This window comes from Dromaius novaehollandiae, chromosome 29, assembly GCF_036370855.1.
Source record: "Dromaius novaehollandiae isolate bDroNov1 chromosome 29, bDroNov1.hap1, whole genome shotgun sequence".
In the NCBI taxonomy this organism is placed as follows: domain Eukaryota; kingdom Metazoa; phylum Chordata; class Aves; order Casuariiformes; family Dromaiidae; genus Dromaius; species Dromaius novaehollandiae.
In genome coordinates, this window is record NC_088126.1 from 331,839 (window position 1) to 347,415 (window position 15,577).

General features: G+C 72.8%; 2 protein-coding genes across 2 annotated transcripts; both read left to right on the plus strand.

The window, feature by feature from the left end:
* The first annotated feature begins 47 nt into the window (after positions 1–47).
* THBS3 (thrombospondin 3) lies at positions 48–9,628 on the plus strand. Its single transcript, XM_064498771.1, has 23 exons — positions 48–301; positions 1,591–1,797; positions 2,008–2,264; positions 2,396–2,498; positions 2,679–2,705; positions 3,149–3,231; positions 3,521–3,572; positions 3,667–3,815; positions 4,016–4,156; positions 4,367–4,444; positions 4,526–4,678; positions 4,805–4,915; positions 5,054–5,161; positions 5,407–5,566; positions 5,669–5,787; positions 5,896–5,948; positions 6,182–6,375; positions 6,469–6,647; positions 6,733–6,781; positions 6,856–7,052; positions 7,117–7,289; positions 8,620–8,759; positions 9,172–9,628. Exons 1-23 carry the CDS (start codon positions 205–207, stop codon positions 9,228–9,230), a joined length of 2,889 nt encoding a protein of 962 aa, XP_064354841.1. The 5' UTR covers positions 48–204; the 3' UTR covers positions 9,231–9,628.
* Positions 9,629–10,923: 1,295 nt separating this feature from the next.
* MUC1 (mucin 1, cell surface associated) lies at positions 10,924–14,705 on the plus strand. The gene is made up of 7 exons (XM_026115096.2): positions 10,924–11,364; positions 11,720–12,543; positions 12,708–12,781; positions 12,916–13,058; positions 13,275–13,390; positions 13,462–13,608; positions 14,253–14,705. Exons 1-7 carry the CDS (start codon positions 11,316–11,318, stop codon positions 14,325–14,327), a joined length of 1,428 nt encoding a protein of 475 aa, XP_025970881.2. The 5' UTR covers positions 10,924–11,315; the 3' UTR covers positions 14,328–14,705.
* The last annotated feature ends 872 nt before the right edge of the window (positions 14,706–15,577 follow it).

The window sequence follows — 15,577 nt, forward strand, 5'->3', positions numbered from 1 at the left end:
GGGCGGCCCGGCGCGGCCGGGGCGGCGGCGAGCCAGCTGGGGGAGGCGGCGGGCCCCGACGCGGCGGAGCGCCCGCCGCGGTCCCCGGGATGCGCGCCCGTGATTGACGGCTCTTTGTTTCCTCCTCGCCGGCAGCGCCGGCCCCTCCCCGCTGGCGCCACTCCGCCCCGCCGCGCTCCGCTCCGCACCGGCGGCACCGGCGGCATGGGGGCACTGGGGGCGGCGGGGGGCCCGGCGCTCGGCGCGCTCCTGGCGCTGCTCCTGCTGGGCGCCGCCGGCGCGGCCCGGCCCGGGCTGCAAGGTAAGGCGGCTCCGGTCCGTGCCGCCGGGCAGCGGCGGCCGCCCCCGCGGGGCTGCGCGGCGGGGCGCGGGGGCGGCGGGGGCGGCGGGACAGCCCCGACGGGGCGCTGCGGACGCGGCGCGCGCTCGGCCCCGCTCCTCTCCGGCCGCTGCGAGGCGGGAGGCGGCGGCGGCCCCGGGACCCCCGCCCGCTGCCCTGCGCCGGGGCGCCCGGCGCCGCTGCCGGCCCGGGGCTGCCGGCTGCGGCTCCGCGCTCGCTGGGAGGTCTGGCAGCTGCGCGGGGCCGGCGCCCTGCGCTCGGGACAGAGGGACATTCATCCCCGGGGCCCGGGTAACCGCCAGCACCCCGAGGGCCGAGGTGCGGCAGGGAGCGGCGCGCCTCGCAGCCCGGCGGGGGCAGCGCCGGCCGAGGCTGCAGCCAGCCCTGTCCGGGCGCCGGTGCCGCTCTGCCGCCGGCGGCTCCGGGCAGCGGGGCGGGGGGCGCGGCGGTTGGGGCGGGGCGGGCGCCGGGCGAGGGCAGCGGGGCCGGCGGCGCTCGTTGGCCCGGAGGCTGCCCGGGTCGGAGGTGCCGCGCTGCGGCCGGGCGGGCTCGCCGCGGCTCGCAGCTGCTCCCGGCTCGCCCGGGGCTGCTGCACGGGGCAGCCGAGCCGCCGTGCCCCGCGGGGCCGGGCTCTCCGCGCTGCCCCGGGCGCCCCGGGGCCAGGCTCCCTCGCCGGGGCTCCCGGCCCCGCTGCGCCTCGGCGGGGCGGCCGCGGGATCGGCTCCGCGTTGTCTGCCGGCGCCGGCGGCGGGGGGCTCCGCGCTGCCCCGGAGCCTCCCAGCGAGCCGCGGCCCCCGAGCCGCTCGTCCTCCGCGGGGCCGGCTGCCTGGCCCCAGCCCCTCCCGCTCCGCGGCGGGATGCTCGGGGCCGGCGGGGCGCTGCGGCCGCCCCCGCGGGAAGCCCCGGCGGCGGCTGCGGGGCGGGGCAGCGGGGCAGGCCCCGGGCCGGGGGCTGCTGCCGGGACGCCGGTCCCGCCGGCGGCGGAGGCTCCGCTGCGCCGGGCCCGGCGGTGCGGCCGCGCCGCTCCCGGTCCTGCAGCGCCACCGCGCGGGGACGGCGCTGGGCGGAGCCGGCGCACGGTCCCGGGCCGGGCCGGGCCCCCCGGCCTCCCCCGGGCGCTGCCCTCGAGGGGGGCTTCCCCGCGGGACGGCGCCGAGCCCCGGGCCGGGCAGGCCCGCAGCTCCGTGCTCACGCGCCCCGGAGATGTGCCTGTCGGTCAGGATGTGGCCTCCGTCCCTTCCTCCCTGCAGTCATTGACCTGCTCATGGTGAGCGAAGCCCGGCAGATGGCCAGCATCACGCACAAAATCAGGATGGAGCTCCTGTCGGTCAACGACGTTTACCTCCTCTCCACCTTCCGCCTGCCCCCCAAGCAGGGGGGGATCCTCTTTGGCCTCTACTCCAAGAAGGACAACACGAGGTGGCTGGAGGTCTCGGTGGTGGGGAAAATCAACAAAGGTAGGTGCCTGCCACGTGAGGCTGTGGGGCGCGTGCTGGCCCTGATGTTTCTGTGATGCACAGAGAGAAATGGGACCGAAGTCCTGCCGTCCACGGGGCCTGCTGCGGAGAGCAGCTGATAAGCCGGGTGCAAGCTGAGAGCTTTCCAGGGCACGCCGGGTCGCCCGTCCTGTGGAGGAGCCTTCATGGCCCCATCGTCCTCCTCCACAGTGCTGGTGCGCTACCTGCGGGAAGACAACAAGCTGCATTCGGTCAACCTGCAGCACGCGCACGTGGCAGACGGGCAGAGCCACATGGTGATCGTGCGCCTGAGCGGGCTACGTGGGGACATGCTCAGCATGGAGCTCTACGTGGACTGCAAGCAGATGGACTCCAGCGTGGGGCTGCCCGAGCTTTCGGAGATCCCCCTGGCCGAGGTGGAGTCGATAGAGGTGCGCACAGGGCAGAAGGCCTACCAGAGGATGCAGGTGAGCGCCACAACCTGCCCTGGGGCTCCCTGGGCCGTGGGAGCTGGACGCCCCCAGCCCCACTCCGCTCCCTGCACCCCTGAGGCAGGCAGAGCATCGCCCCGCCGACTGCGTCTCCCCTTGTACCTTAGGGGTTCGTGGAGTCCATGAAGCTGATTCTTGGAGGGTCCATGAGCCGAGTCGGGGCCCTGAGCGAGTGTCCTTTCCAAGGGGATGAGTCCATCCACAATGCAGGTAACGGCACATCTGTGCTCTGCGCGGTGCGTGGGCACTAGGGAGCGGTGGGCTCGCAGGCCCCCCCGTGCGTGTTACGCGCTGAGGAGCCCTAGCAGGGGGTGCTCTGGGGCCCAGCCCCAGCCACGCACTGGCCGAAGCAGCCGGCGGTGACGTCTTGCCTGGTCTCTCTCCTTGCAGTGACAAGTGTGCTGGCCTCCGTCCTGGGTGAGTCCCTGCTCCCGGGTGCGTGGGCTGTGACTGTGCCTGGGGACCCGCGGAGGTGTGCACCCTTCGCAGCCTGTCCCAGTGTCCCGAGTGCCTGCAGGGCACCCTGGGGAGGGGAAGCTCCGAGGCGCATGGGGCGGGAATGGGTGTGTTTCCAGGGACGAGCCTCGGCCGCTTGGTGCCGTGTCCTCGCCTGGGAGACCCACGTGGGGGTGAGCCAGCAAGGGGCAGGTTCGCAGTCCTTGCCAATGGTGCCCGTCCCCGCAGCACAAGGACGGGCTCCTGCACAGCTCTGGGCCCGAGCGGGGAGGAGGGGACAGGGCCCTAGGCTGTCCCGTGCCCTCCAGCGCGGCGCAGAGCACTGGGGGCAGAGCGGTGCCCAGCGCCGGCGGCTGCCTCCGTCCTGCGGCCGGGACTGACGCCATCCTTTCTGCTCGTGGCAGGCGAGCAGACCAAGGCGCTGGTCACTCAGCTGACCCTCTTCAACCGGGTCCTGACAGAGCTGCGAGAGGACATTAGAGACCAGGTGAGGCAGCCGGTGGTGGTGGTGCTCTCCATGCCCTGGGCTGGATTTGCCCGAGAGCCAAATGCCAGCAGGCGCTGATCGCTGTGAGCCCCGGTTCAAGGGGCTGGGGACACTGTGAGAGCAGCGTGGAGCTCGGGGAGTGGGGCAGGGCTTGGACACGGCCTCCTTCGCCCCACGGGGGTGATGTGCCCCACGCCTGCCCCTGTGCAAAGGTGGTAGGTGCAGGACTGTCCGCCCTGGGCCTTGGATGCTGGCTGCCCCCGACGCGCCGTGCTCTGCTCTCTTGCAGGTCAAGGAGATGTCTCTGATCCGCAACACCATCATGGAGTGCCAGGTCTGCGGTGAGTGCCGGCCCGGCTCGGCTCCCGCCCCGCTCCGGGACGAGCGGCTGTGCCGCGCAGACGCTCGTCGCCTGACCGGCCCTGCTCTTCCCAGGGTTTCACGAGCACCGCTCCCGCTGCAACCCCAGCCCCTGCTTCAGTGGCGTGGACTGCATGGAGACGTACGAGTACCCCGGGTACCGCTGCGGGCCCTGCCCCCCGGGCCTGGAGGGCAACGGCACGCACTGCGCGGACATCGACGAGGTGGGCCTGCCCGGTGCGCTCCGCACGCCTGTCCCCCGGGGCCGCTTTGAGCCCTGGTGCGGGTAGGGCAGATGTCCTGTGCCTGACGCGTCCCCTCCCCGCGGGTCCCCAGGCCGCGTGGCAGGGCGAGGCCCCCCCGGGCTGCTCCCTGGCTTGCGTGTGCTGTGCCCGGAGCTGCAGCTTTTCTCTTTGCGCCGCAGTGCGCCCACGCCAACCCCTGCTTCCCCGGCTCCAAGTGCATCAACACAGCGCCCGGCTTCCGCTGCGAGCCCTGTCCCCGCGGCTACCGGGGCAACACCGTCTCTGGCGTGGGGGCCGACTACGCGAGGGCCAGCAAGCAGGTGAGCGCGGTGCCCCGGGACTCGGCTGGCTCCGTGCGGGTGCGCCGGGCCGCTGCGGTGCGGGCAGAGGGTGCTGCGCCTCGGTCCCCGCTCTGACGCAGGGCGGCTTTCCTGGGTGCCCGCAGGGCGAGGAAGCCTGTCCTGGGCCCCCTGCGGGAGCTGCGGACGAGGTGAGTGCTCGGGTGACGGTTTCTCCCTCACTGCCCGCAGGTTTGCACGGATATTGATGAATGCAATGATGGAAACAATGGCGGCTGCGACCCCAACTCCATCTGCACTAACACGCTGGTGAGTAGAGCTGCCCCTCTGCCCCAGCCGTCTGGCGCTGCTCCTCTCTCCGCATCCTGCCCCGTACCCTGTCTCTCCCAGGGCTCGTACAAATGCGGTCCCTGCAAGTCAGGGTTTGTGGGGAATCAGACGACTGGCTGCACCCTGCAGAAGTCCTGCAGCAGCCCCACCTCCAACCCCTGCGACATCAACGGGTTCTGCATGTTCGAGAGAAATGGGGAAATTTCCTGTGCGGTGAGTAGGGGGACGAGCACAGGAGGACCAAGAAGCAGGGGGGCGCAGGAGATGCCGGCAAGGCCAGCTCTTGCTCCTGCCAGGGCCCTTCTCTGCTTCACAGCCTTTGCTTTCCCCTTTCCTCAGTGCAACGTGGGCTGGGCCGGCAATGGCAATGTGTGCGGGCGAGACACAGACCTCGACGGCTACCCGGATGAGCCGCTGCCCTGCATCGACAACAACAAGCACTGCAAGCAGGTGGGACCGCGTCCTGGGAGAGGGAGGGAGGCAGCTGGGGCATGGGGTGCGGGCAGCTGGGGCAGCAGGACGGCCCGTCCCCAGCCTATGCTTCAGACTTCTCCTCCTCCCCACCTTTAATGGCATTTGTGCCCCCAGGACAACTGTCGCTTGACGCCGAACTCGGGGCAGGAGGACGCCGACAATGACGGCATTGGGGACCAGTGTGATGATGACGCTGATGGTGATGGCATCAAGAATGTGGAGGTGCCCATGCCACATGGGCAGGACATGCCCGGGCCTCTGGGGGCCGTGCTGGGCGAGGGGGGCAGCCTCCCCCTTGGCCTGATGCCGGTGACCCCTGGGGATCAGCAGGCCAAGGCCGGTGGCTCTGGGATGGTCTGGCCTAGGCTGCTGGAGGGGATCTCCTGCCCCGACCCATACGGGACTGCGGTCTCTTGTCTGCCGGCCGCCACGGTGAGGGCATGTCTCTGTCCTTGTCTTGCTTGCAGGATAACTGCCGGCTCTTCCCCAATAAAGACCAGCAGAATTCAGACACAGACTCCTTTGGGGATGCCTGCGACAACTGCCCCAATGTGCCCAATAACGACCAGCGGGACACAGACAGCAATGGCGAGGGGGACGCTTGCGACAACGACATTGATGGGGACGGTGAGTGGCTCCCGAGGCTGGGCTGCAGATCCCTTGTGGAGCAGGGCCCGCATCCCGCCAGGCTGGTGTCCGCTCACGAGCTGCTGGCTCTCCCGCTTGCAGGAATTCCCAACATGCTGGATAACTGCCCCAAGGTGCCCAACCCACTGCAGACAGACCGCGACGAGGACAGCGTTGGGGACGCCTGTGACAGCTGCCCCGAGATGAGCAACCCCACTCAGGTATGGGTTTGGCCACGGGGCACATTGCCGCTCGTGGTCACCTTGTCCACCGGGACCCCCAGGTCCTTCTCTGCAGGAGAGCTGACCTCGGGCTCCCGTCTCTTTCAGACAGATATGGACAGCGACCTGGTGGGAGACACCTGCGACACCAACGAGGACAGGTGGGAGCCCGCGCCGCTGCCTGGCTCTGGGGCAGCGCCTGCTTCTTGCCCTCCCGGGGGGCAGACCGGGCCGGCCGGAGCCGGGGCCCCATCGGGGAGCGCCTGTGAGACGGGGCGTCCTGCAGAGCCACGGGCGCGCGTGGGGGGACGGCGGGGTCTTCGGGGCTCGCCAGGGCTCTGTGGCAGGCCCCAGGTCCGTGGCGCTGCCCTGACCACGTCCTCGCTGCCCCCAGTGACGGGGACGGGCATCAGGACACCAAGGACAACTGTGCCGAGATCCCCAACAGCTCCCAGCTGGACTCGGACAACGACGGGCTCGGGGACGAGTGCGACAACGACGACGACAACGACGGCATCCCCGACTACGTGGCGCCCGGCCCCGACAACTGCCGCCTCATCCCCAACCCCAACCAGAAGGACTCGGACGGTGAGCGCCGGGCGGGCGGGCGGCGGGCAGGGCCCCGGGCGGGCAGCTTCCGCCCGGGCCCCGCGTGACCCGCCGTTGCCGCCCGCCACCCAGGGAACGGCGTGGGCGACGTCTGCGAGGAGGACTTCGACAATGACACCGTCGCCGACCCGCTGGACGCCTGCCCGGAGAGCGCCGAGGTGACGCTGACCGACTTCCGCGCCTACCAGACGGTCATCCTCGACCCCGAGGGCGACGCGCAGATCGACCCCAACTGGGTCGTCCTCAACCAGGTGGGGCGGCCGCCGGGGCCGAGGCGCGGAGCGGAGGGCCGGCCGCCGCCGCCGTCGCCAACCCTCCCCCCTCCCCCCCCCGCAGGGCATGGAGATCGTGCAGACCATGAACAGCGACCCGGGCTTGGCCGTGGGTAAGGGGGCTCGGCGGGGCGGGGGGCCGGCGGCGGTGGGAGCGCGCCGTGCACCGTCCGCCCGCCTCGCCCAGGCTACACGGCGTTCAACGGCGTGGACTTCGAGGGCACCTTCCACGTCAACACGGTCACCGACGACGACTACGCCGGCTTCATCTTCAGCTACCAGGACAGCGCCAGCTTCTACGTGGTGATGTGGAAGCAGACGGAGCAGACCTACTGGCAGGCCACCCCCTTCCGCGCCGTGGCCGAGCCGGGGCTGCAGCTCAAGGTGAGTGCGGGGGGGCCGGGCCGGCGGCCCCACGGCCCCCCCTGACGCCCCGCACGGCCCGCAGGCGGTGAAGTCGACAACGGGCCCCGGGGAGCACCTGCGCAACGCGCTGTGGCACACGGGCCACACGCCGGGCCACGTCCGCCTGCTCTGGAAGGACCCGCGCAACGTGGGCTGGAGGGACAAGACCTCCTACCGCTGGCAGCTGGCGCACCGGCCCCAGGTGGGCTACATCAGGTGAGCGGCGCGGCCGCGGCGGGCACCCCCCGGGTGGGGACCCCCCCCGGTGCTGGAGACCCCCCCCATGTGCAGAACCCCCCCGGTGCTGGAGACCCCCCCATGTGGGACACCCCCCGGTGTGGGGGAGCTCCTGCAGTCTTGGGGACCCTCCCCGTGGGGCAGCCCCCCCGGTTTGGGGACCCCCCCCGGTTTTGGGGACACCCCTGGTGTGGGGCACCCCTCGGGTGGGGCGCCCCCCGTGTGGGGAACCCCCCCGGTGCTGGAGACGCCCCCCATGTGGGGCACCCCCCCGGTGTGGGGCACCCCCCGTGTGGGAAAGCCCCTCTATGGGTGGGAGCCCCCCCCTCTTGGGGCCCCTCCATGTAGGCAGCTCCCCCCGGTGTTGCCCCCCCCCCATGTGGGCCCCCCCCCCGTGCGGGGCGGCGGGCGCGTTTCCTCTTTAAGGCGGCGGCGGGCGCAGCCCCCGGCCCGCGCGGGCCGCCGCGGCCATTGTCCCCGTCGCCCGGGCAACGCGGCCGGCCCGCGGCGCCGCCGGCCCGCGCCTTTCACATGCAAAGCGGCGCTGAGGGGCGAGCGGGGCCGCCGCGGGGCCCGGCCCGGCCTCGGTCTCCCCGCCGCCGCCGCCGGGCGGGGACAATGGCCCGGAGTGGGGGGCCCCGGCCTGGCCCCGGCCCCAGAGCAGGTGCCTCAGCCCCCGGCCCAGTCCAGCCCTGCAGTGCCGTGTCCTGGCCCCTAAGTAGACAGCCCCAGCCCCACAGCGGGGTGCCCCAGACCCCCATTGGCAGCCCCAGCCCCACAGCGGGGTGCCCCAGACCCCCAGTCACAGCCCCAGCCGCACAGCGGGGTGCCCCAGACCCCCATTGGCAGCCCCAGCCCCACAGCGGGGTGCCCCAGACCCCCAGTCACAGCCCCAGCCCCACAGTGCGGTGCCCCAGACCCCCATTGGCAGCCCCAGCCCCACAGCGGGGTGCCCCAGACCCCCAATTGTAGCCCCAGCCCCCCAGCAGGGTGCCCCTGTCCCCAAATTCCAGCCCCACAGCAGGTGCACCAGGCCCCCAGCCCCACTGTGGGGTGCCCCAGATCCTCAATGGCAGCCCAAGCTCCACAGTGGGTTCCCCAGACCCCCAATTGAAGCCCCAGCCCCACAGCGGGGTGTCTCAGACCCCCAATCACAGCCCCAGCCCCACAGCACGGTGTCCCAGACCCCCAATCGCAGCCCCACAGCAGGTGCAGCAGGCCCCCAGCCCCAGAGCGAGGTTGCCCAGCCCCAGAGCGGGTGCCCGGCGCTTGTCCCCTGCTCATGGGCTGGGCCCTCCTCCCGCCGCAGGGTTCGGCTCTATGAGGGACCGCGGCTGGTGGCGGACTCCGGCGTGATCATCGACACCACCATGCGAGGGGGGCGGCTGGGCGTCTTCTGCTTCTCCCAGGAGAACATCATCTGGTCCAACCTGCAGTATCGGTGCAACGGTGAGCGCGGGGCAGCCGCCGGCGCTGCCGCCCGGGCGGCGGGGCAGGGCCGCGAGAAGCAGCTTCACTGCAGGCTGGGGAGCTGCTTGCCGTGGGCACCTCTCCTCCGTGGGGGACCTGCTGCCCTGGGGTGGCCAGGAGCCCCCTCCTGCTGTAGGAAGCCCTGAAGCACCCGTCTCTCCCGGGTTGGGTACCCGAGTCTTGGGATCAGGGACGCCCCAGTGATGCTCGGCGCGCAGTGGAGCTTTCACGCTTTATTGATGCTCGGCCAGCCTGCTCTGACGGGACTTCCCCCCGAAGGAAGGCCCTGTCCCCCGCCCCGCGTCAGCCGGGGGAAGAAAGCGGTGGTGTGGGAACACCCCGATCCCCTGGGACCCATCCGCACGCTGACCCCCTCCGCTCTCCCCCGCAGACACGGTCCCCGCAGACTTCGAGCCCTTCCGCCGGTTCCTGCTTGAAGGTCGCGAGTGAGCAGCCCGTGGCCCAGCCCAGGACCTCTCCGCCTGCGTCACCCAGGGACTCCGTGGGCGCCGCAGCCTCTTCCCCGAGCGGGGCCCTGGCTCCCCCCTGCCCATGCCGGCCTCTGCGCCGCCCGAACCCGGGTCCTGGCGCCCAGCGGACTTTGGGCTGCCGCTAACGGTACTGACGTGCGTCCCCGGCCCCAGGCTGGGGCGTGCGCCGCTCGGCAGCGGCACGAGCGGGGCCGGGCGCTCCCCGCCGGGGTGCTGCGGCGCAGGGCCGGGGGCTGCGCCGGCGGCGGGGGGCCGTCCCGCCGCCCCCGGCCGGTGCCGTGCCCGCCCCTGCCCGGGCGCTGCCTGCTGCTGGAATCTCTGCCTTAAGTCTGGCCATAAAGTTTTGATTGTTTTCTAGCCTGCGCGCCCTGTTCCTGCGGCGGGCGCCGGGCCGGGGGCCCTGCCGGGGCCGGCGCCGCCTTTCCCTCTTCGTCCTCCCGGTGGTCGTCGGGCGCGGGCGGGGGAGGCTCGGTGCTCCGGGGCTGGGCTGCCGCCGGCGGCGGAGCCCGGGGCGGCGGGAGGCCGGGACGAGTGCAATATTGGTAGGGAGAGCACAACACTGCACCGCATCCCGTCCCTCCCGCCGCCCCGGAGGCGGGCGGCCGCGCTGCGAGCGGGGCGGCGGCGGCGCCGGGGCCGCGGAGGCGCCGCCGCCGCGCGGGCCGCTCCGTGGGAACTGCGCGGCGCGCGCCGGGCCCCGCGCAGCACTAGCCCGTCGCCATGGCGACCGGCGCCCCGGCAACGCGGCGGAATGGCCCCCGCCCCCCGCACGGGGCCGCCCCCCGCCCGGCCCCGCCCCGCCCCGCCGGCAACGGGCGCCCGCGCGGCCCCGCGCCCCCCTCTTAAAAGGGCAACGCGCGGGCCCCCCCCCCTTCCCGCCCCCTCGCCCGGCGGCTGCGCCGCCTCCCGGTGCGGTGGGGCCGCGGCGGGCCCCGGTTCCCTGGTTCCCCGCGGGGGGCCGCGCCGCGGGCCGGCGGGGGGGGCAGGTGCTGCTGCGCGCGGCCGCCAGGGGGCGCCGCCGCTGCAGCGCCGCGGGGCGCGCGTGGGGTCCGCGCGTGGGGGGCGCCGCACGCGACCGCCCTTGTCGGCGCCGGCCCGCCCGTGCCGTGGCCGCGCGGGGCTGGCGCGGGGGGGGCACGAGGTGCCCGGGCCGGGGGCCCCGCGGCGCGGGAGCCGCCTGCCCCTTCCCGCAGACCCGGAGCGCGTGGAGCTGACACGCGCTGTCCGCGGCCCGCCCCGCTGCCCGTGCACCGGCCGGCAGCCAGGCGTGTTTCCTCCGCCCCGCCCTCGCCCGGGGCAGTCTCGGTTCTGCTGCGGGAGCCGGGGGGGCGGCGGGGGCCGGGGCCTCTGCGCCCCGGCGCGGGCGGCACCGGGTGCCGCCGGGGTGGAGCCGCTGCATCCGGCTTGGCACGGGGCCGCCCGGGGGCCGCCGCACCGGGGGGGCTCGCGCCCGGCGCCCCGGGGCGGGGGCAGGTGCCCTCCAGGAGTCGGGGGGGATCCGGGACCGGCGGGGCCCCGGGGGGGGCTGGGGGTCGCTCCGGGCCCAGTGGGGCGCCGTGATTGCGGGCAGGGAGCGGCGTTTCGCGGGGCCCCACCTGCGTCAGCAGCGGGGGGGGATCGCCGGGGTTTATCTGAGCGCAGGGCGAGGCGGTGGCCGCCCGGTAATGATTAACCCCGGGCTGAGCCCGCCGGTCCGGCCCCCCGGCGGCAAGGGGGACCCCGCGCCCCCCTGCTCCCCGGCGGCTCCCCCGGGACGGGGGGACACGGGACTGCGGTGCCCCCATCCCTGGGACCGCTGTGTCCGTGTTCACGCCGTGCCCGGGATGACGGCGGTGTCCTGCCGCAGAGACGGCTCTGACCTTGGGGTGCTGCGGGCGGTGCGGGACCCCGGCAAGGGGGCCCCCGCCGCCCGCCCCGCTCGGCGCTGCCCCGGGCGCTGCCGGGGTGGGGCCTCCCCACCTGCTCCAGGTGCTCTATAAAGCCGCCGCCGCCGCCGAGCTGCCAGTTCCTGCCGCCCGGACCGCGGAGCTCGAGCCCCGGCACCATGCGCCTCGCCACCCTCCTGCCGCTGCTGCTGGCGGCGCTGGGCCCAGGTGAGCGCGGGGCTCCGGGGCGGCGCCGGGAGGGCGGGCGGCCAGAGGGGGTCCCAGCCCGGCTCTCCGCTGCGACCCCCGGGACCGGCCAGGGCCGGGCGGCATGGGCTGAGCCCGCCGCGGTGCAGGCACGTCCCGGCAGCGCAGCCCTGGGGAGCACCCCGGCCTGCCGGCTCTGGCGCAGGCGTCCTCGCCCAAGGACGTTCTTTGTCCGGAGGCATCCTACCCTCGGGCTGGGAGGTCCCGCGCCCTGCCTGCAGCCTCCGCTCCCTGCTGCAGCTCGCTGCTTTGCCCTGTTTCTTCCCAAACTGGTGCTGCAGCCCCAGTTGCCGACTCCTGGTTGTTTCTCCTCTAGGTACGCGGGCTGCGATGTCCGAAACGGACGCAACCACCATGGAAACCGACGTGACCACCACGGAGACGACCACGGAGACCACCACCTCCACCACCATGGACACCACCACCACCTCTGTGACCACCACCACCACCACCACCTCTGTGACCACCACCGCAGACACCACCACCTCCAACGCCACAGAAGTCAACGGGACCCAAACCCCCGTCCCGATCCGCATGACAACAGTCCTGCTCACCAAGCGATCGTACCCGTTCCTGACCCCCTCTCCTGACTCCCCCACGAGCAACACCACGACCGTGCAGTCCGCAAACGGCTCTGCCAGCGCCACCGCTCACGGCACTGCGCTGCCCGTCTCTGTCCGCCCTGCGACGCCCCACTCCAACACCACGGCGAACAGCAGCGGTGTGGGCCCCCCACCCAGCACCGACACCATGGGGACGGGCAGCACCGTGGTACCCGGTTTGACCACCATCACGGCTGGCAGCGGCAAGGTCCCCCCGCTGGTCGGCACCAGCGACGGCTCTGCCGTCCCCACCTCCAGCTCTAACGCCACCGCGGACAACGGCACTGATGCGTCCCCCACAGGCAAAGTCTCTGTCACCGCTCAGGGCAGCGCGGCCCCCGGGAAGGCCACGACGTCCGTGCTGGCGGGCAGTGGCGTGCCCAACCCCAGCAAAGCCGCAGGCCTGCCGACCCTGGGGATCCAGCTGCTCCTCCGCGTCCCTCTCTCCTTCCGCATCCTCAACAGGAATTTCAGCGAGAGCCTGCTCAACCCCACGTCGAAAGAATACGTGAGCCTGAGCCAGAGCGTCCTGGCCATGGTGAGTCCTGCCGCCGGCTGCCCGTGCGGGGAGGAAAGCGCCCCGAGTGCCTGCTCCAGCAGCCGCCCCGCAGCGCGGAGCAGCCTCGCGGCCGGGGAGAGGGGCGGGCGGCTGGGGCGGGTGGCGAGCCGGCGGTGCGGCCCTGACCCCCTGCTCTCTTCCAGTTCAAAAGCGTCTTTGGCTGCGCCAAGTGCGCCAGCCGGCAGGCCTACCAGGGGTGCAGCGAGCTCCGGTTCAGGTATGGCGCCCGGCGGCGGGATGGAGGCTCGGGCCGCGGAGCCCAGGTGGCCTCGTCCACCCGTCCGGGGCCAGTGGCGGGAGGGGAGAGCGGGAGGTGGTGGTGGTTCGGGCTCACCCTCCTCTCTGGGGCAGCCACGGCTCCGTGGTGGTGCAGTCCGACCTCGTGTTTGAGCGTGGCAACGGCTCCGTCACCGTCAATGCTGCCGAGAAACAGCTGAAGAACAGCTTGGACCCAAACGGCTTCATCATGGGTCTGCAGCTGGACAACATCCGAAGTGAGCGGGAGACGTGGGAGCGCGGGGGCCGGGGCACGGTGCGGGCGAGGGAGCCCTGGTGCTGTGGGCGTTTCTGGTGACTCCTGTGGGACCCGGCCCAGGGCGCCCAGCCGGCGGAGCTGAGCGCGTTTCCCAGTGCTGGTGAGATCCGCGGGGTCAGGCTCCTCTCGGGGCCGCTCTTCCCGCGGTGCAGACGTGGCTCCGTCGGTGTTTCAGGCGCTGCAGATGAGAACTCGCCGGCGCCGGCGTCTGCGGTGCCAGCCTGGGCCATCGCTCTGCTGGTCCTGGTCTGCATCCTCGTGCTGCTGAGCATCCTCATCTTCCTCCTGCTGGTGAGTGCCCCGTCCCCGGGCGTTCAGCCCCCCCGGCCCCTTCCCGCTCACCGGGCCCTTCCTCCCCGCAGACCACCTGCTCCTGCCGCCGGAAGAGCCACGGGAAGCTGGACCTGTTCAGCACGAAGGACTCCTACCACCCCATGGCCGAGTACCCCACCTACCAGAGCCACGGGCGCTACGCGTCGCCCACCAGCAAGCACAACCCCTACAGCCAGGTGAGCCGCGGGGCTGCTCCGCGCCGGGGCTGGGCGCGGGAACGCTGCGGCGGCAGGGGTGGTGCAGGGTGTTCTTGGGTGCGTGCGGGTACCAGGGAGTCCCTCGACCCTGCCGTCCCCTCTCCGTTAATGGCTAACGGAGCCGCCGCGAACCAGCAACTGAGCAAACTGCGCAGCCGGGCTGCGAGCGCCGGCCCCCGAGCCGTGGCGGTGAGGTGAGCCTAACTTTCACGCCTGGCTGGAGCCGCGTCGCGGGCAGGTGGCCGGGGCCGGGTGGGCACCGGGGCTGCTTCCAGCCCCCTGCTGCCATGGGGTGGCTGCGGGCAGGGGGCTCGCTGCCTGCCCCGCCGCGGTGGGACCGCGGGGCTGCTGCCAGCCCCGTGCTGCGGGGCGGGGGCCGCATCCAGCTGTTCCGCTCCCTGGAAGCAGCTCGCGCTGTTCAAATACCAGGGGCCTCGGGTAAATATTTACCTTTGCTCTTGCCGGGCCGGCTTATCACGCTGGAGGAAAGCAATGCGTCCTGGGCAGCTCTGGCCGCGGCGGGGGCCCGGGTGCCCGTGCGGGGGGCCACTCCTGCGGCACCGGGGCTCCCCGGGAATGGGGCTCGTCCCCGGCCCTGACGCGGCCCCTCCGCTTCCCCCCAGGTCGCGGGCAGCAACGGCGCGGGGGCCGGCACCTTCAGCTACACCAACCCGGCCCCCGGCTCGGACAACCTCTGAGGGCTGCCCGGGAGCGATGCCGGCCCCCAGCACGTCCCCCTCCGCCGCCGGCAGCGGCAGCCGGACGGTTCTGGAGCAGCCGGATCCGAGCGCATGACAGAACAGGATGAACAAAATCGCTGGGGCGGAGGGGTGGGAGGGTTCCCGGCCTGCTGCCCCGCTTGCCCAAGGCCACGCACGGCCGTTCCCCTGCCCTGCACCGTCGGCGTGGGCTCTGGGCTCGCGCATCCCCCTCATGCCTTCTCGGGGATCCTATGGTTGTTTTTGCGCTGGTGTTTTATATAAATATAAATATATATATGGTTTGTAAGCGCTGGGCGCCACGGGGGCCGTGGCAATGGTATATTTATCGCATTTCACAATAAAAGGATCGGTGCAGTCGGGCTCCGGTTCCTGCGCGGCCATCGGGCACCTCCCAGCCCGGTCCTGACATCCCGGCCGGGACGAGGCACCGCGGGACAGTGCCCCGCGGGCGCTGGGAGCAGCCGGGCAGGAGCCCGCACCGGGCCGGCACCGGGGGACCAGCGCTGGCCACGCTCCAGGAGGCCGAAGAGCTGCTGCCCGCAGGGCGCTGCCACCGGCCTCGTCCTTCCCGGAGCCGTGCCGGAGCCCGCGGAGCCGTCGCTCCCCGCGTGAGTCCGGTCGCGCACGGCGAGGGCACAAGGCGGTGGCGGGCTGGCGTGTGATTCCTCATTTGCTGTCGTGAATCTCAGCTGCAGTGGCACGGCTGCGCGTGGTGTCCCCCGGCCCCCCCGGGTGCTGTCACTGTTACTCAGCATCTCGGCCCATCTGTCCAGCACTCAGTTTCATGGGTTTTATGAGCAAACATATTTCTCACTGAATGCAGTTTGTCCTCCCGCAGTTGCACAAGTGGCAAATCAAGGTGATGATAGGCCCATAAAAGCATGGGGAAAGAGCCATGAATGATGTATCCGCATGCCTGCTGTGGATGCCTGCGGGCTGCAGTCACGTCTCAGCGGGGCCGGGGCTGTGCCCGTGTCCCTGCGGTTTCCCCGCCTGGTCCAGGGTCGGGATCCCGGGATGACCTGGATGTCCTGGGCCAGAAACGGCCACAGGGTGCTGGGAAGGGGCTGGGCATGGGCAGGTCCTGCGGCTGCAGCGGAGAGCGGCACTGACGTGGGCTGGGTCCATCCCCAAGCGGGGGGGGGGGCCGGAGCGGAGCTGGGCTGAGGAGGGGGCATTCCTGCAGCGCTGGCTCCTGCAAGGGAAGGGGGTGTCTGCGCTGCCCT